We start from the raw sequence: 23,597 nt of genomic DNA, 5'->3' as shown, positions 1-23,597 counted from the left end.
CTCGGGTCTCCCACATTGGAGGCAGCCGCTTTAACCTCTGAGCCACCAGGCAAGCCCTAAGCACACTGCACAACGTTAAGTTTATCATAACTCTCAACTCTAGAACTCTTGATTCTTATGAACTCCAATCTACAGTCAGCCATTGCGAGTTGCCTCTGTCATGGCAGCGCCACTTCAGCAAGAAAGTGGGGCCCTCGGTTTCCGTCATCGGCCTCTGTCTGCTTTAGAGGATTAAAGTGAGCTGGGCCCCACACTTTACGGTCTCCTCCGGTCCTCCCATCAATAAAGTGTCGCTCTGGCACCGCATCTAAACCTCTCCATCTCTATGACACTCCTTTCCTGTTTTCTAGTGTTGCATGATGGGAGAAACAGTCAGCTTTCCGGGAGCCAGGCCAGGGGAACGGCTTCATTCGGGACTCCATTTCCCGGCGTACCTCGCGGCGGTTGGTCAGCCCTCTGGCGGGAGACCGGTTCCGGTTGCATCAGCGTAGGGTCCACGGCGAAATGAGGTTGTTCGTGAGTGAGGGCGCTCCGGGGAGTCTGCCTGTGCTGGCCGCGGCTGGGAGGGCCCAGGGCAGAGCGGAGCTGCTCATCAGCACTGTAGGCCCAGAAGGTAGTCGGGCTGGTGCTGGTGGGCGGTGGATGAGACGGGCGGGACTGGAACACGCAGACAACGACCCCACAGTTGTCTTCGCCAACACTCCAGGCCCCAACACCACACACTCCCATCAACTTCCTCCCACGTTATCCTTCAGCAGCCCTTACCTTCTTCCCTCCCAGTGAGATCTTCCATCAGTCACTTCCCTTAGTTAGCCTCAGTGTACCCTTCTCTCATTTCTGGTCTCCCCTCCTTCCTCTCCCAGGACCTCGTCTCACTCCAGTGAACCTGTCTCCCCTCTCCAACCTTCTCCCCCACGTCATTCATATGATGCCCCCCAGGTTTTCTTAGGAAACCCTACTTTCCCTTCGGTTTATCTCTTCTCATTCCCAGCCATCGGTTTGTGTGACTCCTAAGCGGTTCTCTTGTCAGTCCTCCCAGTTCTCTTAATTTTGTTCTCCCAGGGTAGCTCAGATCATTTTCAGATATTCTCGTGCTCAGTCTCTCAGTTGTGTCCGACTCTTTGTGACCCTGTGGATTGTAGCCCGCCAGGCTCCTCTGTCCATGGGATTTTCTAGTCAAGGATACTGGGGTGGGGGCCATTTCCTTCTCCTGACACATGGATCGAACTCATGTCTCCTGCATTGGCATGTGGATTCTTTAGCACTGAGCCATCTGGGAAAACATCAGACATCCTATTTTCAGTTGTTCCAGTTCTTGGCTGCAGCACTACCCCAGTACCACCACACTCTCTCTGCAGTCCCCATCTGTTTCTAGCTGGCAGTCTCGACTGAACACCTGCTTGTCTCTACAGCTCATTCTGGACCCATCCCCTTTCAGAGGTCCTATCCTGGACCCTCTCCGTGTGACTGCCCATCTCCCCTGCACCCCCTCTGCGCCCCCCCCCCCCGCACCTCCCCCTGACGACTGTGAAGATGTCCTTTTAAGTTGACATAGTATTTCTTTTCTCTGTTTTTCACTCATCTTCCTCGCCTGTGTCAGAGTGTGTGGTCCCATTCCTGACCCGGCCTAAGGTCCCTGTCTTGCAGCTGGATAGTGGCAACTACCTCTTCTCCACCAGTGCAATCTGTCGGTCAGTATTGGTCCTTGATGCAGGGAGGTGGCTGAATAAAATCGGGTTACTGTCCTCTGTGTGGCCTTATTTACAACTGGGGTAAGGAATGGACTCGACCAACGAGCCCCTTTAATTCTCCCTCTGTTGCTCTCTCCCTGGGTAGATACTTCTTTCTTTTATCTGGCTGGGAGCAAGATGATCTCACCAACCAGTGGCTGGAATGGGAAGCAACAGAGCTGCAGGTAGGACTGAGATGTGGGGTTGGCAGGCAGATTGTTGCTCTGCACGGCCATCCTGACCCGGGTCTCCCGTGTTTCAGCCAGCTTTGTCCGCTGCCCTGTACTATTTAGTGGTCCAAGGGAAGAAGGGAGAAGATGTTCTTGGCCCAGTTCGGAGAGCCCTGATGCATATTGACCACAGCTTGAGTCGTCGGAGCTGTCCATTCCTGGCTGGGGTGAGTTGGGCCTTGAGATCAGGGTTGGGAAAAGCTGTATGGTATAAGAGTGAAGGAGGAAGACTGTATTCAAAGTTCAACCCCCACCCCCAACTGCCCCTTACTAGCACTGTAACCTTTAAAACTTGTACGCTCTTTAAAGTTCATTGTTTCTCGTCTTTGAAGTGGGAGTAATGTTAGAACCCTTCTCAGTGGGTTACTGTGAGAGTTGAGATAATTTAAAATGCTTAACACAGTGCTTGATATTTAATAAGTGTTTAGGAAATGTACAGTATTATTATATCCATGGGAAGAAATTGAGTGTCTCACCTGTGTACTTTTTCTTTTTGTTTCTCTACAAAGGAGACAGAATCTCTAGCTGATATTGTTTTGTGGGGAGCGCTCTACCCGTTACTCCAAGACCCATCCTATCTCCCTGGTGAGAATTGTGCATATCACTTCCCCACCAGCCTGAGGAACTTGTGTAGGGGTTACAGAGTGGGCAGTAGACTATTGAGGACCTATTCTGAGCTGTAACTTGACAGGGCAACTATAGCAGAAAGACATCCAAGGGAACTGGGGAAGGCAGCTGGAGAAACTTCATAAAGGGGAGGAGGTCCCTTTCCAGCTACCCATTCTAGGTCTTGTTGATTGCTTCCTTTCTCCCATGCCCACAGAGGAACTGGGTGCCCTGCACAGCTGGTTCCAGACACTGAGTTCCCAGGAGCCATGTCAGCGAGCTGCAGAGACTGTGCTGAAGCAGCAGGGTGTCCTGGCCCTCCGGCCCTACCTCCAGAAGCAGCCCCAGCCCGGCTCCCTTGAGGGCAGGCTTATCAGCAATGAGCCTGAGGTTTGGAACAAAGAAGAGGGGTACTCACACAGCCTCAGTGCCTGAGGTGGCAGGGGGTGGCTTGGAGAGAGAGTTTGAGCACAGCTGTTAACTGTGTCAGTTCTTGGAGAGAATTTCCTTGTGCGGTGTACCTGGTGAGGGATACTGTCCACTCTTCATAGGAGGAGGAACTGGCTACTCTGTCTGAGGAGGAGATTGCCGTGGCTGTAGCTGCTTGGGAGAAGGGCCTGGAAAGCTTGCCCCCTCTTCGGCCGCAGCAGAATCCAGTGTGAGTAGGCGCAGACTGAGTGGGGCTTGGTTTTTTATGTGGAAATTGTTGATAGAGCCAGTACCTGCCTGTTTAATCCCCGTTGCTGACCTTTCTGTAATTTTCTATCCTCTTAACCTCTTGGCTAATATTTTGCACATACTGTCCATCAGTCCCCCCGCCCACACCTGTGTTTTCAGTTACTTTCCAGCTACTGATTGTACCTTAGTCTGTTTCTCCTGTTCAGATCGTTGTTCTGAGCTTTAGACATCTGTCAGACTACCTCCTTGATTCCTCCACCTCCACTGGCACTGCAAACTCATCATGTCCAAAACCAAACCTCTTACCTTCCCTGCCAGCATCTCGTTCTCCTTTAGTCACTTGTCTTAGTGAATGACTTCCACCTTCCACCTGAAGATCCAGGCCAGAAATCTTGGTGTCATCTATACCATTTTTTCATCTCTTCCTGTATCATTTACTCCATTACCAGGTCATTGATTCTAACTCCTAAGGAGTCCTTGTATCCATCCCTTCTCCCTATCCTCACTGCTGCTACCTGAAGTGGGGCCTTGCCATCTCTTACCTTCTCCTTCCCTGCTGTCCTGTGCTCCATATTGTCACCAGATGGCTGCTTAAAACTGCCGATATTATCATCTCATTCTCCTTTTCAGAATTCTACAGATGGTTTCTTTGTGTACTTCACCTGGTCTTTCACGATCTGGCTCCTGCCTGCATGCTTAGCATCATGTTTTATCACTCTTCTGATAGCTAAGATAATATTCACATACATACTGGGAATTTCCTGGCTGGGTCCAGTGGTTAAGACTGGTGCTTTGACTGGTGAGGGCCCAGGATCGATCCATGGTCAGGGAGCTGTGTGGTGTGGAAAAAAAAAAAAAAAAAAATCACACCCATATGTAGATTTTTCCATTGGAATGAAGTATTTGTAGTTCTGAACATGTTCAATAGAGATTTACATGTCCACTCCTTGTCAGGCCCTGTGTGCTGGGAACTGGGTCTACAGAAGGGAGCAAACAGACAAGACTCTGCTGTCATGCCACTTTGAGTCTAGTGTTATAGACAGGTATTTTAAAAACTAAGTAGTATGAAGGAAAAGACAAGTACTGTGAGAAAATGTCACAGGAGGTTAACTTAGAAAAAGACAACATTTGAACTAACACTTGTGGGAACTCCCTGGTAGTCAAGTGGTTAGGACTCCATGCTTTTACTGCTGAGGGCCTGGTGGGGGAACTAAGATGCCACAAGCTACACAGTACAGCCAAAGAAAAAAGGAGATCTAGAGATCAGTCCTGGGTGTTCTTTGGAAGGATTGATGCTAAAGCTGAAACTCCAATACTTTGGCTACCTCATGTGAAGAGTTGACTCATTGGAAAAGACTCTGATGCTGGGAGGGATTGGGGGCAGGAGGAGAAGGGGACGACAGAGGATGAGATGGCTGGATGGCATCGCTGACTCGATAGACGTGAGTTTGAGTGAACTCTGCTGGTTGGTGATGGACAGGGAGGCCTGGCGTGCTGCAATTCATGGGGTCGCAAAGAGTCAGCCACGACCGAGTGACTGAACTGAACTGAACTGAAGACTTGCAAAATGAGTAGGAGTTAGTCAGGCAAGGGTAAGTGTGGGGAAAGGCTATCTCAGATAGACGAAGTGTCTTTATAAGGAATTTCTAAAAGGCCAGTGGCTGGAGGCTGGTCAGTTGGGACAGCTGGGTCAGAATGAGCTTTGAGTGGAGGGCAGGCTGAGATCATATTCTCACACCTTGGTGTGTTTGCTCATGCTCTTCTTACTGGAAGGCCTGTGTCTCCCCTACCTCCTGGACAGTTGTTCAAGAGACTGGGTCTATCATTTCCTTCTCTGTACAGCTTGAGAGTCTTCAGTGCTTCATCTTCTGGCAGCTCCTGTTGTCACATTTTATGGTAATTGTCTCTACGTGTCTGTCTCCTCACTAATCTGTAAGCTTAATTGAAGATTGGGGCTCTCTTTTCTTTTACAGGGCATATCTTTTAGCACAGGGCCAAGTATTTGGTAGATAATGGTAAAATTTGAATAAGTTAATGAAAGTTCATCTTTTGTTCATTCACTCATTTTGAATATTTCTGTGAGTACCTACTGAGGATTGATTTGGAGGTAGTAAAGAACAGGAGGTAGACTTTCTCAGGTGTCTATACAGGCTAACTTGTTTGAATGCATACTTAGAGGAGGAGACAATTGGTGTTAGGCACTAGAGCAAATGCTTTTGCTTCTGACTGAAGTGCACCGCAAGAGTCTTGAATCTGGCAAATTCCCACCCATTCTTGAGAACCCAACCCATATAGTTCTGCCTCTGTGGAATCTTTCTTTATTTTTGGCTGTGTGGGCTCTTTATTGCTGCATGCGGGTCTTCTCCAGTTGTGGTTTGTGGGTTTCTCTTGCTGCTGAGCGTGGGCTCTAGACGTGTGGGCTTCAGTTGTTGCGGCTTACAGGCTCTAGAGCGCAGCCTCAGTAGCTGTGCTGCATGGGCTTAGTTGCTCCTTGGCACACAGAATCTTCCTGGACCAAGGCTGAAACCCATGTCCCTCGTGTTGGCAGGTGGATTCTAAACCACTGGACCACCAGGGAAGTCCCTCTGTAGAGTCTTGGGCTGGGGATGCTCAACTTCCTTTGACCTCTGTGAGCACTTTGTACCTCTGATCGCACTGATCCCAGTCAGAAGTTATATGATAGAATGTACCCTCCTTGAGGGCAGAACCCTGGGCATGCTCACCTTTATGTCTGCACTGTAGTAAGCACACACAAGATGAGAGAGACATTACGGAGCGACACGAAAAAGAGCACTGCAGCGTGTGTGGCGCAGGTTGCTTAGGGGCCCAGGGCACAAGGATGACTGGGTGGGAGGCCGACTGTCAGTGAGGGAGGGCTTTCCCGAAGGAGCTGATTTCTAAGCTGGATTTCAGAGAGAATTATGGTATTCAGTCACGGGGAGAAAAGTCAATGAATGCAGGAGAGATTGGTGAGCACTTTCTGAGGAAATGAGCTGTAAAATGTTCCAGGAAGTAGATGGACCATCTAACCAGCATGCAGCTGGGAAGAAGGGTGAGGTTAACAGGAGGAAATCACTGGAGTCTCTGTTGGTAAGAGATTCTGAGACTCAGTGAGCCTGCAGGGTGCCTACAGTTGAAGAACATGGTAATTGTTGGGAGCTGGCCGTTGTGAGTTAAGAATGGTTTGAAATAACATTGTAAATCAATTATACTTCAGGAAAAAATATTGAAACTGAAAAAAAAAAAGAATGATTGGAAAGATGAACCCTAGTGAGGTGTTAGTGCTGGGGAGGGCGGCGGATATAGGTTCAGCCGAGCTGTCATGGGTGACAAAGCATGGAAAGAGAAGAGCAGATAGAGTGACTTCTGGCGGCAGGTTGAGTGGGATGACTAGGAATGGTCCTGGGACAGTGGGGAGGAGATTAAGGCTATGAAGGCAGTGGCTGGTGCCTGCCGGTTTGAGACAGGCCATGAGGAAGTGACTGACCCACATGGGTTAGGGCGTGAAGAGTCATGCGACATGAGAGGACTTGGGAACGCTTGTGTATGGGTTGGTGAATTGTAAGCGTTTCAGGTCCTAACTAGAAGTAATGCTAACATAGCACTTGGAAAGAAGGGGAGAGGTCAGTGCTGGGAAGGTGTTCTTGGGTGGTGTTAAAGTCCAGGGAGTTAGTGAATGATGGTTGAAGAGAGCCTGGGGAGAGTTGTCAGTACTCGGGAGGCTGGAGCCTGAGAACCAGCTGATGGAAAAGGAGCACTTAGGATTATAAAGAGGGACAGAGTTCCACGTGGGAACGAGGCTTCTTAGGAGCAGTACCCGAGGTTTGCTCGCTATGGGCAGGGCCCTATATTCGCAGCTGGAGGGATCTCATGGCTTCTGGGAAAGTTTAAGCTCCAGCAGCTTCGTGTGAGGAAAGACTTCAGATGGACATGACCCTGGGCAGTAGAATAGATGCGTCTGGCTGCTCTGTGCACTTTGGGTCACTCTTGACCCTCTCATCTCCCCCTGGACTGTTCTCTTCCTTCTTCCCTTCCAGGTTGCCCGTGGCTGGGGAGAGAAATGTGCTCATCACCAGCGCCCTCCCTTACGTCAACAATGTTCCCCACCTTGGAAACATCATCGGCTGTGTGCTCAGTGCCGACGTCTTTGCAAGGTGCAGCCAGCTACTGGGGGAGGGCCCTGAGGAAGCAGTGCTCCCCAAGTGGGAAATAGGCCTCAAGTGGGGATACTAGAAGGATCCTGGGCACATGGAGGGGGCTGAGATGGGGCCTCATGATCACTACATTCCCTTTCAGGTACTCCCGGCTCCGTCAGTGGAACACCCTCTACCTGTGTGGGACAGATGAGTATGGTACAGCGACAGAGACCAAGGCTATGGAGGAGGGACTAACCCCACAGGAGATCTGTGACAAGTACCACGTTATCCACGCTGACATCTACCGCTGGTTTAACATTTCGTTTGACTTTTTTGGTCGGACTACCACTCCGAAGCAGACCAAGTAGGTGTCCTTTGATCAATCAGAAATGGAGGGGGTGAGGGCAGTGGGAATATTGAGGGGACAGAAAGATAGATGGAACCAAAATTGTTGCCCCCCCACCCCCAAACATCTGGATATTGTCCTGAGATGTGATGTGTCTCAGGCATTATTATGGGGAGTCATTGTGTGCAGAAGTCTGACCAGGGCTGCAGGAGCCGCCGAGGTGGGGAAGAGACAGGAATTAGGCCCACAGGAAGGGTCTGCCTTGCCTCTCCCGCCTGCCTTCTCTTACAGTCTTAGGACACCCCTCCCGCTCCTGTGTGTTTATAGGAAACATTCATTCTCCTCTGCCTGATTGTCATGCCTATAAGTACTACACAGTAGGTAGGCTGCCAGAGAGTGCTGTGCAGTTTAGCAGTTGGGCTGATTGAATTTTTCAGTTCAGTTCAGTCGCTCAGTCGTGTCTGACTCTTTGCAACCCCATGAATCACAGCACGCCAGGCCTCCCTGTCCATCACCAACTCCCAGAGTTCAAAGAACTAACCAGTCCTATCCTTTTGGAGATTTTTGTTAACAAAGAATACAAAACAGATAAATCTGTATTTGACCAAAGTAAATTCTAGAGTGATGAAGAAAGAGATCATGTGGGGAGTTGGAGAATTTATGTGAGGGGTCTGGGCTCATGAGTAAACTCCCTACAGATGACTAGAGGGCCTCTCCCTGATTTCTTTGGCACTTGGACTGGGTGAGTTTGGGTCCTAGGTGGAGTGGCAGGAAGGAAGGGTGCATTGCTTCCTCTGACTTCCCCCGTCCCTTCCACACCTCGTCAGAATTACCCAGGACATCTTCCAGCGGCTGCTGGCCCGAGGTTTTGTGCTGCAAGATACTGTGGAGCAACTGCGGTGTGAGCACTGTGCCCGCTTCCTGGCTGACCGCTTTGTGGAGGGTGTGTGTCCCTTCTGTGGCTACGAGGAGGCCCGGGGTGACCAGTGTGACAAGTGTGGCAAGCTCATCAATGCCATTGAGCTCAAGGTAGGAGGAGGGTCTCCTGGGAGCCTGGAAGGAGACAGTGTCTAGTTTTAAGGGACTGTCACTTAGGATGTTTTTTTTTTTTTTAAGGATGTTTTTTAAATGAAGTATAGTTGATTTATAATGTTGTATTAATTTCTGCTGTACAGCAGAGTGATTCAGTTATACATATATATGCATTCTTTTTTATATTCTTTTCCATTATGGTTTATCCCAGGACATTGAACATGGTTCCCTGTGCCACACAGTAGGACCTTGTCCGTAGGATTTTTGATTTAGCATTCAAGACCTTTCACCAGTGGCTCTTTCTACTCTTAGCAACTGATCGCTCATACTGAGCATTTACTATGTGCTTGGCATTGTGCTGGGAAAGAGACAAGTTGAATTCATACTTTCTTGCCTTTTCTTCTGCTTCACACCAGCTGTTCTGCGCTTGTTTAGTTCTTCCTTTCTTCCGTAAACACCACCTTTCTTCTGCTCCATGTTTATGCATTTGGTAGTTGTTCATTTATTCAACACACTTTTTTGAGTCTTTACAGTAGTGTTGTCATAGTTCTGGTTATTGAGATTGTAGCAATGAACAAGACAGATTTTTCTCTAGTGAGAGAGAAGACAAGCACTAAAGATAGAGTGTAGTTGCTATAAGCTTCCAGGAAGATGTAATAGAGTGACTTCTGGGGGGAAGAGTTGAGCTGGGTGATTAGGGAAGTCCTCTTAGAAGGTAACATTTGAACTGAAAGTTTAACTGAAGAATGAGAAGGAGCCAGGAGGCGATAAGTGGGATGAAGAGTATTCTAAGCAGAAGGACCAGGACATGCAAAGACCCAAGGCAGCAGAGCAATGAAAAGGGGAATTGAAAAGACCAGTGTGGCTCACAGTGGGTGGGGGTGGAGAGGTGGTGGTGGTGGGTTGAAATGAGGTCAAAGACGTAGGCAGTGACCAGGTTTCCGGGCACAGTTAGCCCTCTTGGAGTGGAATGGCAGGCTGCTCTGTGGATAATGGGTGGGAGGGAAGCAAGAGAGAAAGTGGGGAAACCAGTTTGGAGGCCAGAATGGCAGTAGCTCAGAAATGGAGTGATGGTAGCTTGGACTAGGTTAATAGCAGGGGGAATGAGGGGGCAGGGAAGGATTTGAGATAAGTTTTGGAGGCAGACTCTGTGGAACTGGACAGACTGGAGTTTGAGGTGATAGGTAAGTCAAGAGAATGGAGACTTTACGTTTTTGGCTTGAGCAGCTTGGGTGGCTGGTAGCACCATCTACAAACACGGGCAAGACTGTGTGAATTGCTTTCTGGTAGAGCATGCTGACACTGTTTGGGTTTGTTAAGTTGGAGAGGCCTCCTTAGACATCCAGGGAGGGATGTTAGGTAGGCAGTTGATACAGACATGTAGAGTTTGGGAGAGAGTTCCTGAGAGAGTTATAATTTCTCACCTTCAAAAACCCAGATCAAAACTCACTTGCAGGCGTTCATTGACTTGCCCCACCCAACTGCTACTCCTTTAGCTGTCATACTTCATTGTTTGTACAGTCATGTTGTGTCATGCAGATAAGTATTTCTCGACATTTTGCCGTGTGAAGGCCCGCGCTTGTTTTTCATGCAAGCCCTCTCTCCCTGCTTGAGCGTAACTTCCTCAAGAAGAGGAACCATGTGTCTTCTTTTCGGTTGGTCTTTTCACTCCTCACACAGCTGCAGGGCTGTCTAGCCTGGGTCTATCTAGCCTGTGCTCAGAGAGTGCATTTTTCCTGTACTTGGGAATGAAAGGACACAGACGTGAAACTCTGTAGCAAAAGTTGTGCCCTGCAGACCTGACTCTCCAAGCTCAGAGCTGGTCCAAGTAAGTAGTTCTTACTTGGTGGGGTGTGAGAATGAGGTGAAGTGTGGTGGTAGACAGGGGACCTCATCTCCCCTCAACCTGGAGAGCTCCTGGCCTGCAGCCTGATTCCAACTGCCCTGCCCTGGGTCACCCCTTCTCTTGACTTTACCTTCACAGAAGCCTCAGTGTAAAGTCTGCCGGTCGTGCCCTGTGGTAAAATCCTCTCAGCACCTGTTTCTGGACCTACCTAAGGTGAGTGGGCCTTTTCCTCAAGCTAGTCTGCACAGCCTCTCGTGCACCCTCTGCCTCAGCGACTGGCAGAGACAAATGTATACCAAATCACTCTCCCATGTTTTTAATTTCCATTTTAAAATCATGCATGCTTAATGTAAAAAGACATAACAGGAAAAGAGCACAGAGTGAAAGGCCAGGCCCATCTGCCAAGAGGTAGTTTTTGCTGCTGATTTTCCTCTGTAGCACTTGCATGTGAACATTTTATTTTTATTTTTGTGATTATTATTATTTTTTAATCGATTGGTTTATTTTTGGCTTCACTGGGTCGCTGCAATCTGGCTTTCTCTGGTTGTGAATGGTAGCTACTTTCTGGTTGTGGTATGCTGAATGAAAGTATTTTTATGCCTTTTGTCTTTTCCTTAATGTAAATTAGATGGGCATTCATATTATTCTGCAGTCTACTTTCTTTTACTTCACAATTTGTCTTGACCAATTTTTCACTTTAGTGGATCTGTCTTTTTTTTTTCCTTTTATTTGTTTAAAAATTTTTTTTGGCCATACCCTGTGGCATGTTGGGACCTTAGTTCCCTGACCAGGGATCAAACCTGCACCCCTTGCATTAGAAACTGGAGTCTTAATCACTGGACTACCAGGGAGGTTCCTATTTATTTTAAAAAAATATTTATTTGGCTGCGCTGGGTCATAGGTTTTAGTTGCACCCCACGCAGGATCTTCTGTTTAGCTGCAGCTTGTGGGATCTAGTTCCCTGACCAGGGCCACCTGTATTGGAAGCTCAGAGTGTTAGCCACTGGACCACGAGGGAAGTCCCTTTTTTTTTTAAAACTTTTGTTTGGAGATGATTTCAAACTTGGAGAAAGTTGTGGGAATAAGCAGTTCCTAGAACAAAGAACCTTGTGTTCTTTACCCACAAGAACCTCATGTACCCATTACCCAGATTCACTGGCAGTTAAGATTCTGTTCCATTTGCCTTAGCATATTCTCTCTCTCATACATGTATGTATATGTACTTATAAATCCTCTTTACTCTTAAATGCTTCATTGTATGTTTTCTAAGAAAAAAGACATGTTCCTGCATAACCACAGTATGGTTAACAGTTTAAAGAAATTTAACGTTAATATAGTTGTGTGATCTACCATCCATATTCCATTTTTGTCAGTTATTCCAGTAATATGTTTTCTAGCATGTTTTTTCCTGTAGTGCTGAATCTGGCTCTGAATAATGTATTTAGTTTTTCTGTCCTTTAGTTTGCCTTAATCTGAAACAGTTCCTCAGCCTTTATCTTTTATGATATTAACAGTTTTTAAGAATATAGACCTTGATTCCCCTTTCAAAACAGAATATTCTTCATTTTGCGTTTGTTGACTCTTGTCCTCATGAATAGATTCAGATTATGCATCCTTAGTTGGAATATTGCATAGATGATACTGTGTTCTTTTCGGAGGCATGTGGTGGCCATTTCCCCCTTATCAGTGATGTAAATTTTGTTCAGTCAAGATGTTACTAGGCTTCTCCACTGTGTAATTAATATTTCCCCCCTTGCAACTTAAAAGCAGTCTGTGGAAATGCACATTTAAGACCATGCAAGTATCTTGATTTCCATTGAAAGGGTTCCTCTGAATTTAGCATCCATTTATTTAATCATTCTTACCTGACTGGGTTTTTATTAAGGTTTGCCAACTCTACCACTCTCTCCACACTTACCCTTCTCCATCATTTCATTTATTTATCTATTTATGTATTTATTATCAGTGTTGACTCATGGATTCCAGTTTTTTTCAATGGTTTATAACTTATTCCTGTCCTAAAAAATTTTGATGTTCTGATTGTTCCTTGTTTGGCCAACAGGAGCCTCAAGGTGGTTTCTCTGGGCGTTTCTGAGGTCTCCTATCATTTTTAAGCACTTATTTTCTAGCATAGCAGGATATTCTAGATTCATCTTGTTCCATCCTGGGATCCAACCATTTCTCCACCAAGCCGTATTTTTTTTTTAAGTAGGGAACAGTATTAGAGGCCAAGTTTTGTGTGCTCATTGCTCCTGGATGTCTTTGCTTCTCAGCCCTGTCAGCAGAAAGTTAGGCATTTATTTTAGGTTCACACTGACATTGCCATTCCAGTCCAGCCCCATGGAGTTCTTCTTCACTTTCCCTTATCCCATATTTTTTATCTCCCTTCTTTCACACAGTAAGTACTCTGGTTTCCAGCAACATTGTTTACTCATTTATTTGATCCTACAGTACACCTAAAAATAATTTCAGAATTGCTTCACCCATACCGCTACCAAAAAACCTACTAAGGTGAGTTTAGGGTTAGTTTGCAGTCCTGCTCCTTCCCCTACAACTGAGAGTATGTAATCAAATGTGTTCAACATTGTCTTGGCTCAGTTTTTTTCCCCTTTCAGTGTGGTTATGTTACTGAAATAAGCTAATAATTTAGGTTCATTTGCTTCTAGTTTTTTTTCTCTCCTCATACTTGTTTTTTAAAAATGTAGAACATTAATATGCTTCTAAATTGAAACCCTGAGAAACCTGCCATGCTACAGTCTGTGAGGCCACAAAGAGTCGGATATGACTTGGTGACTGATCAACAAAATACACAGAGAAGTGTCATTCCCTTTCCTGTCCATGCTGCCTTGCTCTCCTGTCTCCTATAGGCGATTGGTTTTGTTTTCTGATTTAGTGTTTATTTTTGTAAAGATAGCTTATATACATGTGTGTGTGTAAAACATTTTATATATATATAAAGATGAGCAGATAAATGTATGTATACATATGTATCTATTTTCTTCTTATACAAAATATAGCATACTCTATATACTGTTTTGCATTTTATATTTTTCACCTAACAGTATGTTCTAGAAGTCATTCTGTATCAGGACTACTGCATACATGTCAGTTCATAAAGATCATTCTTACTCAGTCTTGTTTTGTTTTTTGTTTTGGCAGCATGTGGGGACCTTAGTTCCCTGCTGCTGCTAAGTCGCTTCAGTCGTGTCCGACTCTGTGTGACCCCGGAGACGGCAGCCCACCAGGCTCCCCTATCCCTGGGATCCTCCAGCCAAGAACTCTGGAGTGGGTTGCCATTTCCTTCTCCAGTGCATGAAAGTGAAAAGTGAAAGTGAAGTCACTCAGTTATGTCCGACTCCTTGCGGACCCCCTGGACTGCAGCCTACCAGGCTCCTTTGTCCATGGGACTTTCCAGGCAAGAGTACTAAAGTGGGGTGCCATTGCCTTCTCGGACCAGGGGTCAAACCTGTGTCCCCTGTGGTGGAAGAGTGCAACCCTAATCATTTGATCACCACGGAATTCTCTGTTTTTTCCTTTAAATTTTTATTTTTTTATTTTATATTTTGGCTGTGGTGGGTCTCCATTGCTATGTGAGGGCTTTGTCTGGTTTCGGCAAATGGGGGCTACTCTTTCTTGTGGTGCTCAGGCTTCTCATTGCTGTTGCTTGTCTTGTTGCGGAGCACAGGCTCTAAGCATGTGGCACACAGGCTTAGCTGCTCCATGGCACGTGGAATCTTCCCGGACCAGGGACTGAACCTGTGTCCCTTGCATTGCAAGGTGTATCCTTAACCATTGGACCACCAAGGAAGCCCTGTTACTTAAACGGTTGCATAGTACTTCATTCTGTGTGGGTGCTATAGTTTATTTAACCGATTTTTTTGTGTTCGTCATTTAGGTAGTTTCCAGTATTGTGAAGTTAAAAATACTGTTGCAGTGAATAACCTTGTGCATATGTATTTTTGTATTGTGGGAAGTCTGTCTTCAGGATAAACTCCTTAAGGGATCACTTGCTGTGTCCAGAATAAATGCATATGTAGTTTATGGCCTGCTTTTTCTCAGTAGGTATTGTTCAGTTTTACCTTCCTCCCAGTAGCGTGTGCACCGGTTTGCTGCAGCCTCACCAGTAGAGTGTGTTGTTAGGCTTCTAGTGCTGTGGTGTTTCTGTGGATGAATCATGTGAACCATTCCTTATGAAAGATTTATCTTTGTTTTTCTGTTTACAAAAGTGATAAACACTTGTTTTTAAAATTTCAGAATGAAATAGATGGTGTGAAAGTGGATGTTCCCTCTAATCTCCTGTGAGAGAATAAAGTACTAAGATACATACTTTTTGGGGAATATGTTAATCTGTGTATTACTATTATTTTTATAATGATAGGATTATATCTTATATTACTATTTTGAAGTTTTCTTTAGTTAATGTATTTCTGAGATCTTTACATACTTTTTAAAAGCCTTAGTAAGTATTTCATTGGTTGATATACCATAGTTCTTTAAATTCTACTGAACCAAGTGAATTAGTTCTAATTTTTGGTGTGATGAGTGGTGCAGTTCTCTTATAAATACATCTATACACACTTATGTGAAAATTTCTGTTGAAAAAAGTCCCAAGTAGAATTGCTATGGCAGTCATGAATCCTTAATTTTAATTATATATCAATAAATGACTCCAAAAAGTTTGTGTGTATTTATCCTTATGCTGACCACACATGCAGTTGTCACAAACCAGCTCTCTGTGCTTCTCTGCTATCAGCTGGGAGCACGGGTGGAGGAGTGGTTGGAGAAAACGTTGCCTGGCAGTGACTGGACACCCAACGCCCGGTTCATCATCCGTTCTTGGCTTCGAGATGGCCTCAAGCCCCGCTGCATAACCCGAGACCTCAAGTGGGGAACCCCTGTGCCCTTAGAAGGTTTTGAGGACAAGGTAAAAAACCCTGAGCTTTACTCAGATCTCAAATGATTCAGCTTTGGGGTTGAAACCTGGGCAAGCAGAATAGACCATTGCTTATGTCTTGTTTCAGTCTGAGACTCTGGGTCAGCAGGGTTTTCCCAGTGTGCTTGCATTCTACCGTGTCTCCCTCCTGACCCTCCAGGTGTTCTATGTCTGGTTTGATGCCACCATTGGCTACCTGTCCATCACAGCCAACTACACAGACCAATGGGAGAAGTGGTGGAAGAACCCAGAACAAGTGAGTAGTTCTTAGTTAGCCTGTCCATGGGGCTTCCCAGGTGGCACAGTGGTGAAGAATTCTCCTGCCAATGAAGGAGATGTAGGAGATCTGGGTTTGATCCCTAGGCTGCGAAGATCCCCTGGAGGAGAATATAGCAACGCATTCCAGTATTCTTGCCTGGAAAATCCTATGGACAGGGGAGCCTGGCAGGCTGTAATCCCTGGGGTCACAGAGTTGGGCACAACTGAGCATGCACACATGTACCCACTGCCTGTTGGAAGGGTGAATGTGTAGGGGGGCGGTTCGGATTGGGTACCTGATCTTTCTTAGGCCTTTGAAGAGGCTCTCAGGAGCTGTCTCCCAATTATATTTCATAGGTGAACCTGTATCAGTTCATGGCCAAGGACAATGTTCCCTTCCATGGCATAGTCTTTCCTTCTTCAGCCCTAGGAGCTGAGGACAACTACACCTTGGTCAGCCACCTCATTGCTACAGGTACCCTGGGAGACTGAAGACGAGGGTGTTCCTAGGGAGTGAGGACCAAGGCAGCACTTGGAAGAAGTTCCTGGAGAGGTGCTAGGTCTTGAGTTAGGAGTTGAGGTGAAATAGGAAACAGAACATGGACGCACAACCCAGAAAAAGGAAGGACCTGAAGAGAGCAGAAGTTCAGAGCTAAATTTTGTAATGGGTGGAAGTAAAGGGGAAAAGATCACATTGGAGAGGAAGGATCTTATAAGTTCTATGCAGGCCAGCTATTCTAGAGCTGAGGTTGAGGAAAGAAGAGTTAGTGGGTCAGGGAGGAAGGACATGATTTGAACAGATGGTTGGCATTCTCCTTCTCTGTCCAGAATATCTGAATTACGAGGATGGGAAATTCTCTAAGAGCCGGGGTGTGGGAGTGTTTGGGGACATGGCCCAGGACACAGGGATCCCTGCTGACATCTGGCGCTTCTATCTGCTGTACATTCGGCCTGAGGGGCAGGACAGTGCCTTCTCCTGGACAGACATGTTGTTCAAGAATAATTCCGAGCTGCTTAACAACCTGGGCAACTTCATCAACAGGTGGGATCTGGTGAGGGGTGAGAGGCAGCAGATAGCTGGGGGTGGGGGCGGGGGGAGGCTTGTAAGAGGGGAAGTTAGTTGTAGAGATGTGATTTAGCAGAGTTCATCACAAAGTGAATTTTTGCTAATTATTTTACTAATGTTAATGGAAGTGTGTCCTTTCCTAGTGCAAGTTCACTCGCAGGCCACTGAAAAGTTTGACTGAAAAGTTTTATCACTTCAGTCTCACTTTCCATTATTGGTTCCTATCTCAGCTATTTGCAATCTAAAGAAATAATCTCTGTGGCTACCCATACTTTCAGATTTGGTTATTAAACCACAATGATCAGGTAGGTAGTCTCTGCTAGAGGATATATTTGTTTGATATCAGTTAATGTATATATTTCAGCTTGATCATTTCAAGTTACTGACTTCTGAAAAACAAATGGTTACTGAAAACCTTGTATGAGGGATATCTGTATGTAAAGTATGTCTGTCATGTGCAGACATTTTCTTAGGGGAGAGAAAAAATAAGGAATTAAGTTTTGCTTTCTAGCTTGAGGGAGCCAGGTGGTTTCAGTTCTGAGAAAATGTAAAGTTATGAAAACCATGTCCAATTTTCTGTAAGGAAACTGGGAAGTAACTCTTCTTTTCTCCCTGCCCCCCTTCTCCCATCCAGAGCTGGGATGTTTGTGTCCAAGTTTTTTGGGGGTTTTGTGCCTGAGATGGTGCTCACCTCTGATGATCAGCGCCTGCTGACCCATGTCACCCTGGAGCTCCAGCACTACCACCAGCTGCTAGAGAAGGTTCGGTAAGTATCTACACCTGTCTCAACTCCGTGATCTGCTGGCATGTTGACAACCCCATACTGGTACCCCTAGGACCTTACCCCATGGCCTGCATCCTTCCTTCTCAGGATCCGGGATGCCTTACGTAGCATCCTCACCATCTCTCGCCATGGCAACCAGTACATTCAGGTGAATGAGCCCTGGAAGCGGATTAAAGGCGGCGAAGCTGACAGGTGGGTGAGAAGGTAGGGTTGGCTACAGAAATAGTGACTGGTTGGATGTGTCCTCTTGGAGGTCCAGACTAGTATTTTTTCTTCTCCAGGCAGCGGGCAGGGACAGTGACAGGCTTGGCTGTGAATATAGCTGCCTTGCTCTCCGTCATGCTCCAGCCTTACATGCCTACAGTTAGTGCCACCATCCAAGCCCAGCTGCAGCTCCCACCTCCAGCCTGCAGTATCCTGCCCACGAACTTTCTATGCACCTTACCAGCAGGACACCAGATTGGCATGGTAGGTCTGAGAGTTGGAAGAGCCAGCCTCTCTCAAAATCTCTTTTTAAAAAGTTATTCATTTATTGGCTACATTGAGTCTTTGTTGCCACACATGGGCTTTCTCCAGTTGAGGCAAGCAGAGCTCCTCTCCAGTTGCACGCAGGCTTCTCGTTGTGGTTTCTCTTATTGGCTCTAGGCACATGGGCTCAGTAGTTATGTATGGGCTTCTTGTCCCAGGGCATGTGGGATCTTCACAGACCAGGGATTGAACCTGCATGCCCTGTGTTGGAAGCATGGAGTCATAACCCCTAGACCACTAGGGAAGTCCCTCAAAATTTCTACCTTGCCATGCAGCCTTTGGAGGAGGGCTCAGGGAAGAACTTACTGGGTGTGACACTCTCATAGCTGTTCTCACAACCCATTCCACCCTCACCTCCACTCTGCACTTTAGGCTTGTTTCTGATATAAAGCCCTTGGAATTGGTTTACAAGCCCAATCTTTTCTTTAGCCCATATATCCTCACTGTCCTTCGTGCCAGAACCTAGGGGGCAGGGAAAATAAAGGGTAGCTGCTTTCTCAAGACAAGGTGATAAAAATACGTACGTACTCCCCTAAGCTTTTGCATCAACCTAGCATCATTAAATAACCTAAGTAACCTTTGATCCTAATGAATGCCAGTGCTTTTTCTGGATTCTTTAGTGAAATCAGCATGTATTTTCTCAGCGGTACACTCCACCTTTCTTTTGGAAACTTGAGTTCCTAAATGTCAGAAGCTGGGGTGGAGAGGCCCTCTTTATAGTCAAATAAGAATTTATACCCCATCAGTGGATGATTCTGGAATTTTTTTCACAGGTCAGTCCCTTGTTCCAAAAATTGGAAAATGACCAGATTGAAAGTCTGAAGCAGCGCTTCAGTGGGGGCCAGGTAAGAAAGCTAAAGACTGCCTCAGCCACCAATAGTCCTCCATGTCCCTCAGTAGCCCCCACGCATCCCTCTTTTGGCCCTCCTGCTTCCTCACTTAGTTTTTCTTTCCTGTCTTAGCTAGAAGAGTCCTTGGCTTTAAAGGTAATCACTTGCCCCTGCAATCTTACATCAGACCTGAAGTCAGGGCATGTTTATGGTAGCAGGTGCTAACTCTGTCCTGTCGTCGTTCTCAAGGCAAAAGCATCCCCCAAGACAGCAGCTGGACCGCAGCAGATCCAAGCACTGACAGAGGAAGTGACCAAGCAGGTGTGGGGCTGAAGCCCTATGGGAAGCTGGAAAAGCTGAATCCTAAATAGGTCCTTTCTGGTCTTACCGTTATTCCCCCGCCCCCTCTCCTCTCAGGGCAACATTGTCCGAGAATTGAAGGCACAGAAGGCAGACAAGAACCAGATTGCTGCAGAGGTGGCTAAACTCTTGGATCTGAAGAAACAATTGGCTCAAGCTGAGGGGAAACCCCTGGAAACCCCTAAAGGCAAGAAGAAAAAGTAAAAGTGAGAACTTATCATAGAAAGTCACTTTAATGGATATGGACAATAATAAATAAATAAATGTACAATCTCTATATACATGCTGAGACCCTTTTCTATCGTCTATCCTAAGCTACCCTATTGAATCGATGGTGATGGTGGTGGGGTATGTCGTTGGCACTGGTGACGTGGTCAGTAGATACTTCCACGAAGGGTCAGAAGTGGCCTGAAATGGAAGTGCTGGTCCCAACTGTTCACGCTTGGTGCAGATTAACCATCCGGTCAATTAGAGCTCGGCGAGTTGCCTCCACTTCCCTGGTCAGGCGCTCGATTTCCTGTTTGAGCCGGTCATTCTCTTCAGCTAGCTGTGCCACTTTCCTTTCATTTTCTTGTTCTTTCTCCTTCATGCGTTGCTTGCCAGCCCGGGCCGGGGACTGGCCACTCTGTTTCCGTTTTCTGGGTCTTCCTTGGTCTTCCTCTTCTTCCTCCTGAGCCAGGGAGCTCTGACTGGACTCTGGAGAGCAGGGGCTCTGGGAGGTGCGTGTGACCTCTGGTGGTCCTGGCTCCTCAGTAAGCCAAGCCAGAGAGGCGGGGTCAAGAGTGGTGAAGGTTTTTGATTCTTCCTTCAAGGAGATAAGGCAGAGTAGGTATGAATTAGTCGAAAAGGGAAGGGCAGCACCTCCTCTTCCCCTGGCATCAGGCCTAGCATTCTTACCTCCTTGTTTCCAGGGGGTGAAACACAGGTGCCCCGATTTTCATCTGAGGACAGCACCTCCTGCAGGTCCTCATACCAGGCTTCCAGCTCCCAGCTGGACAGTGCCCCAAAGGAGAAAGGCAATGACTCAGCTGCCATCTCTGGCTGGATCAGGATCTGGAAAAGGACATACTCATGATAGTGGGGGTAAGGAAAAGAAGCTCCACCAGTCAGTCTACAGGTTAATACACTGGCCTGCTGCCTGTCTTGGTAGATAAAAATCTATTGGGGAGCAGCCACAGCTGTTTATTCACATGTTGTTTTACAGCTGCTTCCATACTACAATAGCAGAGATGAACAGCTGTGAGAGAGACTGTTCTGTGAGGCCCTCGACATCTTAAACATTTACTGTCTGGCCCTTTAAAATGTCTCAACCCCTGACCTAGAATGAGAGTCCCTTTTTGCTTTTGCCCAGCACTTGAAGAACCAAGTACCTGGACATGTATTCTTATGGGTTCCTAGTAAGTCTTCAGCTTCCCTTGGGGAACTCCACTGGTTGTTTCCAGGGGCGGTTACTAGACACCTGTACTCCTTTCTCCTCCTGTGGGGGGAGCCTGGGCAAACAGTCCTTGGGTCCATCTAACCTTGGGTGGGGAATGAGGTGTGGTGAGACCTCACCTGACTGTGCACTCAAGAGCCAGCTTTCAATTAGGACATGTTCTAAGAATAGGGATTTGGTCACCTCTTTAAGGGCAGGCCAGGAGGATGGATGTGGCCTAACAGCAAAAACCTGCTCAGATTCAAACCCTCCTCTCCTGTCTTCTCTAGGTGTTTTCATAATTTCATAAGCAACAACTCTTAGGAGCTGATTCGGGGAAACGGTCAGTTAAACTTACCTGCTTTCAGGTGTGGTGATGTATGAAGATACACTTCCTTCTGGAACACTGTGGGGATCAAAGATAAATATTAGACATTTTTGGAAGGGTGGAGAAAGGTTCTTTTTACCTCCAGCTTCCTACTGGTCCTTCCTTACTTCCTATTGATAGTTATCAGTCTCTGTAGCCATTTCCAAGGACAGAGAAGAGCCTGACTTCCTTTATTTTTAGTTGCTGACATTTGTAGTCTTCTGATTACATAATAGCAAAATCCTGGCCAACTCAGCTTTTTCTAAATTCAAGGCAGTCTTCAAATGTGCCAGGGTAAGGACTACAGAGATGGGAACAAATCAAGTGGCCTTTTCCTAATTCTATTCCCACGCTGACCACCTTCAAATGTGTTTTTTCAGTCTAGACCTCTCCTGGGACCTCCTTCTGGATATCTAATATGCATCTCAGACTTAATATGTCCCAAGACAAACTTTGGCTAATCTTCCCCTACCAAGGTCTTTCCCATCTCAGTATAAAGCAACTCTAGTTGCTTGAGCCAAAAACTTTAGTATCATCCTTGATTCCTCTCCTCTCACATCCCACAATTCAGTCCAAACCAACAGCAAAACTTAAACTCATTCTTCAAAACCCCAGAATCTAAACATGTCTCGCCAATTCCATTTTTTCTAATCTAGATTAAGTTACTCTCATCTCTCCTAGGTGATTGCAGAAGGTCTCTCAGTTTCTGCTCCTGCACCCAATCCCTCCTGGAGTCTATTTACAACAGCAGCCAAAGTGAACCTTTTAAAACTTAAGTCAGGGTGTGTCACTCCCCTGCTTAAAACTTTATCTCACACATATTAAAGGCTGAAGTCCTTTAAATGGATTAAAAGGCCTCCACAGTCTGCTCCTTCCTTGCCTTTTCTCATTGACCTCCCCAGCTCTTGCTCACTTTAGTCCAGCCAACTGGCCCCTAAAGATACCATACATGCTCCCACCTTAGGACTTCTGCTCTTGCTATTCCTTCTGGAAAGCGCTCTCTTCCCACATAAGTCTTTCATTTAAATATCACCTCAGTGAAGGAATTCCGGACCACCCAGTGTAAACTGTAACCTCCACTCAGCATTCTCTACCCTTCCATGCTTTAATGTTTTCTACGGCACTTTACATATTTGCTTACTGTATGCCTCTTCCCACTGAAATGTAAGCTCTGAGAGAGCAGACATTTTTCTCTCTTGTTTGTGGATAAATGCTCGGTCCCAAGCTGCATTGCACATAGTAGGTCTGGTTAAGTATTAGGAATGAATGCATGGATTCTCCCCAATCTCTCATAGGGGTAGGAGGATGAAGCTCAAAGGCAAAGCGGCAGCTGCCTGCCCCTAGGGACTGCAGATGCAATATCGTCCTGAGTCTTTCTCTGCAGGGCTGTCCTCCCTGGGGAACCCTTCTCGCCTTCCCATGTGTGGGACAAGGCTTTCATCAGCAGTGGAGCCCCAGGCCAGAGGGCTGCAGAGCCAAACAGGGGGCTAGCCTGATGCAATGGTTACACAGAGATTAGTTGGGAGACAGGACAAGGGAAAAAAGGCACGCACCAATCCCAGGGGAAGGGCAACCCACTTGCGAGACCCCAAGTGGCTTCCCACACTTAAAAGATCCAAGGTGCTCTCCGGAGCAGGAGGCTAGAGGCTTTGGGGAAAGGAAAACTCATCTCCGTTCCCTGTCCATCGACATCCCTTTTCCCAAAGACTTGTGCCGGCCTAAGATTTTCTGTTCTCTGCAAGCGTGCGGGAAGAATGTCCTGCGGAGGTCCAGAAGCCCCAGCTACTGACGTGGCTATGCTGGCCCCGAGACGCTAAGGCCGAGACAGGATTGGGGGTAGGGTAGGGGGAGGGCCGCCGGTGGCAAAGCGGCGGCAACGGCCCGAACCACTGGGTCACCAGGCTTTTCGGGGGTGTGTCCTGTTGCCCCGCCTCCCACCGGACAGGCCTAACAAAGAGGCCTAGGGTCAGCAACGAGAGAATAAATCTTCCTAGCTGGGGCCCGGTCGCCTAACAGCACAGATTAGGGACTGTGCTCCGGGCAGGGGCAGGATGCTGTGCTCGTGTGAAGGATGGGGTGTCTTTCTCGTAAGCACTACTTTCTAATAAAGGATTCGCCTCATCCCTCCCCCGGGACAGTCACTTCTCTTCTTCGCGGAGGGGGTGGGGCTACACCCATAAGAGCGGATGCCCTAACTTTAAGGGGCCAACTCGTGTTCGCGAGGATGGGAGGGTAAAAGGTAGATGGGGAATCAGTACTCGCCTCTCTCCTCAGGTTCCGGCTTTGATTTTGGCTCTGTCGCTGCCACCCGCTCATCTTCAACATGATACACTCTATGCCTTAGACTCAAGCCTCTGACCTCGATCCTCGGAGCTGAGATCTTTTAACAGGGCCTTGCCCTCCTCTCTGGGCGGGCCCAGAGGCCTACCAATCAGGAAGCGGCACGCCGGCGT

General features: G+C 47.0%; 2 protein-coding genes across 4 annotated transcripts; one reads left to right on the top strand and one right to left on the bottom strand.

The window, feature by feature from the left end:
• MARS (methionyl-tRNA synthetase) lies at window positions 409-19,642 on the top strand. 2 transcript variants are annotated; one of them, XM_005680282.3, is made up of 22 exons: window positions 409-613; window positions 1,601-1,691; window positions 1,837-1,915; window positions 1,993-2,127; window positions 2,470-2,545; window positions 2,784-2,956; window positions 3,118-3,224; window positions 7,282-7,398; window positions 7,541-7,744; window positions 8,554-8,755; window positions 10,743-10,817; window positions 15,358-15,528; window positions 15,698-15,793; window positions 16,153-16,270; window positions 16,624-16,837; window positions 17,496-17,627; window positions 17,733-17,837; window positions 17,927-18,113; window positions 18,947-19,018; window positions 19,136-19,159; window positions 19,253-19,324; window positions 19,421-19,642. In XM_005680282.3, the coding sequence occupies exons 1-22, from the start codon at window positions 505-507 to the stop codon at window positions 19,565-19,567; spliced, it is 2,706 nt and encodes a 901-aa protein (XP_005680339.2). In that variant the 5' UTR covers window positions 409-504; the 3' UTR covers window positions 19,568-19,642. The 2 variants fall into 2 exon arrangements, with proteins under 2 accessions (XP_005680339.2, XP_005680340.2); XM_005680283.3 differs by lacking the exon at window positions 19,136-19,159 and having other exon boundaries at window positions 411-613.
• On the bottom strand, window positions 19,578-23,514 carry DDIT3 (DNA damage inducible transcript 3). 2 transcript variants are annotated; one of them, XM_005680285.3, is made up of 4 exons: window positions 23,407-23,514; window positions 21,136-21,183; window positions 20,261-20,416; window positions 19,578-20,168 (listed from the first exon to the last, which is right to left on the bottom strand). In XM_005680285.3, exons 3-4 carry the CDS (start codon window positions 20,396-20,398, stop codon window positions 19,800-19,802), a joined length of 507 nt encoding a protein of 168 aa, XP_005680342.1. In that variant the 5' UTR covers window positions 20,399-20,416; window positions 21,136-21,183; window positions 23,407-23,514; the 3' UTR covers window positions 19,578-19,799.

The sequence above is a fragment of the Capra hircus genome, chromosome 5, assembly GCF_001704415.2.
Source record: "Capra hircus breed San Clemente chromosome 5, ASM170441v1, whole genome shotgun sequence".
NCBI classification, from domain to species: Eukaryota; Metazoa; Chordata; class Mammalia; order Artiodactyla; family Bovidae; genus Capra; species Capra hircus.
The sequence above is the reverse complement of the archived record's forward strand: the minus strand, read 5'-3'. Positions and strand labels throughout refer to the sequence as shown.

Excerpts from the sequence above, each read along its gene's own strand:
- MARS (XM_005680282.3), top strand. The coding sequence starts at position 505 with ATGAGGTTGTTCGTGAGTGAGGGCGCTCCGGGGAGTCTGCCTGTGCTG. Across the intron at positions 16,838-17,495 it reads CTGGGCAACTTCATCAACAG|AGCTGGGATGTTTGTGTCCA; the intron begins GTGGGATCTGGT and ends TCTCCCATCCAG. Across the intron at positions 17,628-17,732 it reads CAGCTGCTAGAGAAGGTTCG|GATCCGGGATGCCTTACGTA; the intron begins GTAAGTATCTAC and ends CTTCCTTCTCAG.
- DDIT3 (XM_005680285.3), bottom strand. The coding sequence starts at position 20,398 with ATGGCAGCTGAGTCATTGCCTTTCTCCTTTGGGGCACTGTCCAGCTGG. Across the intron at positions 20,169-20,260 it reads CACCCCCTGGAAACAAGGAG|GAAGAATCAAAAACCTTCAC; the intron begins GTAAGAATGCTA and ends ATCTCCTTGAAG.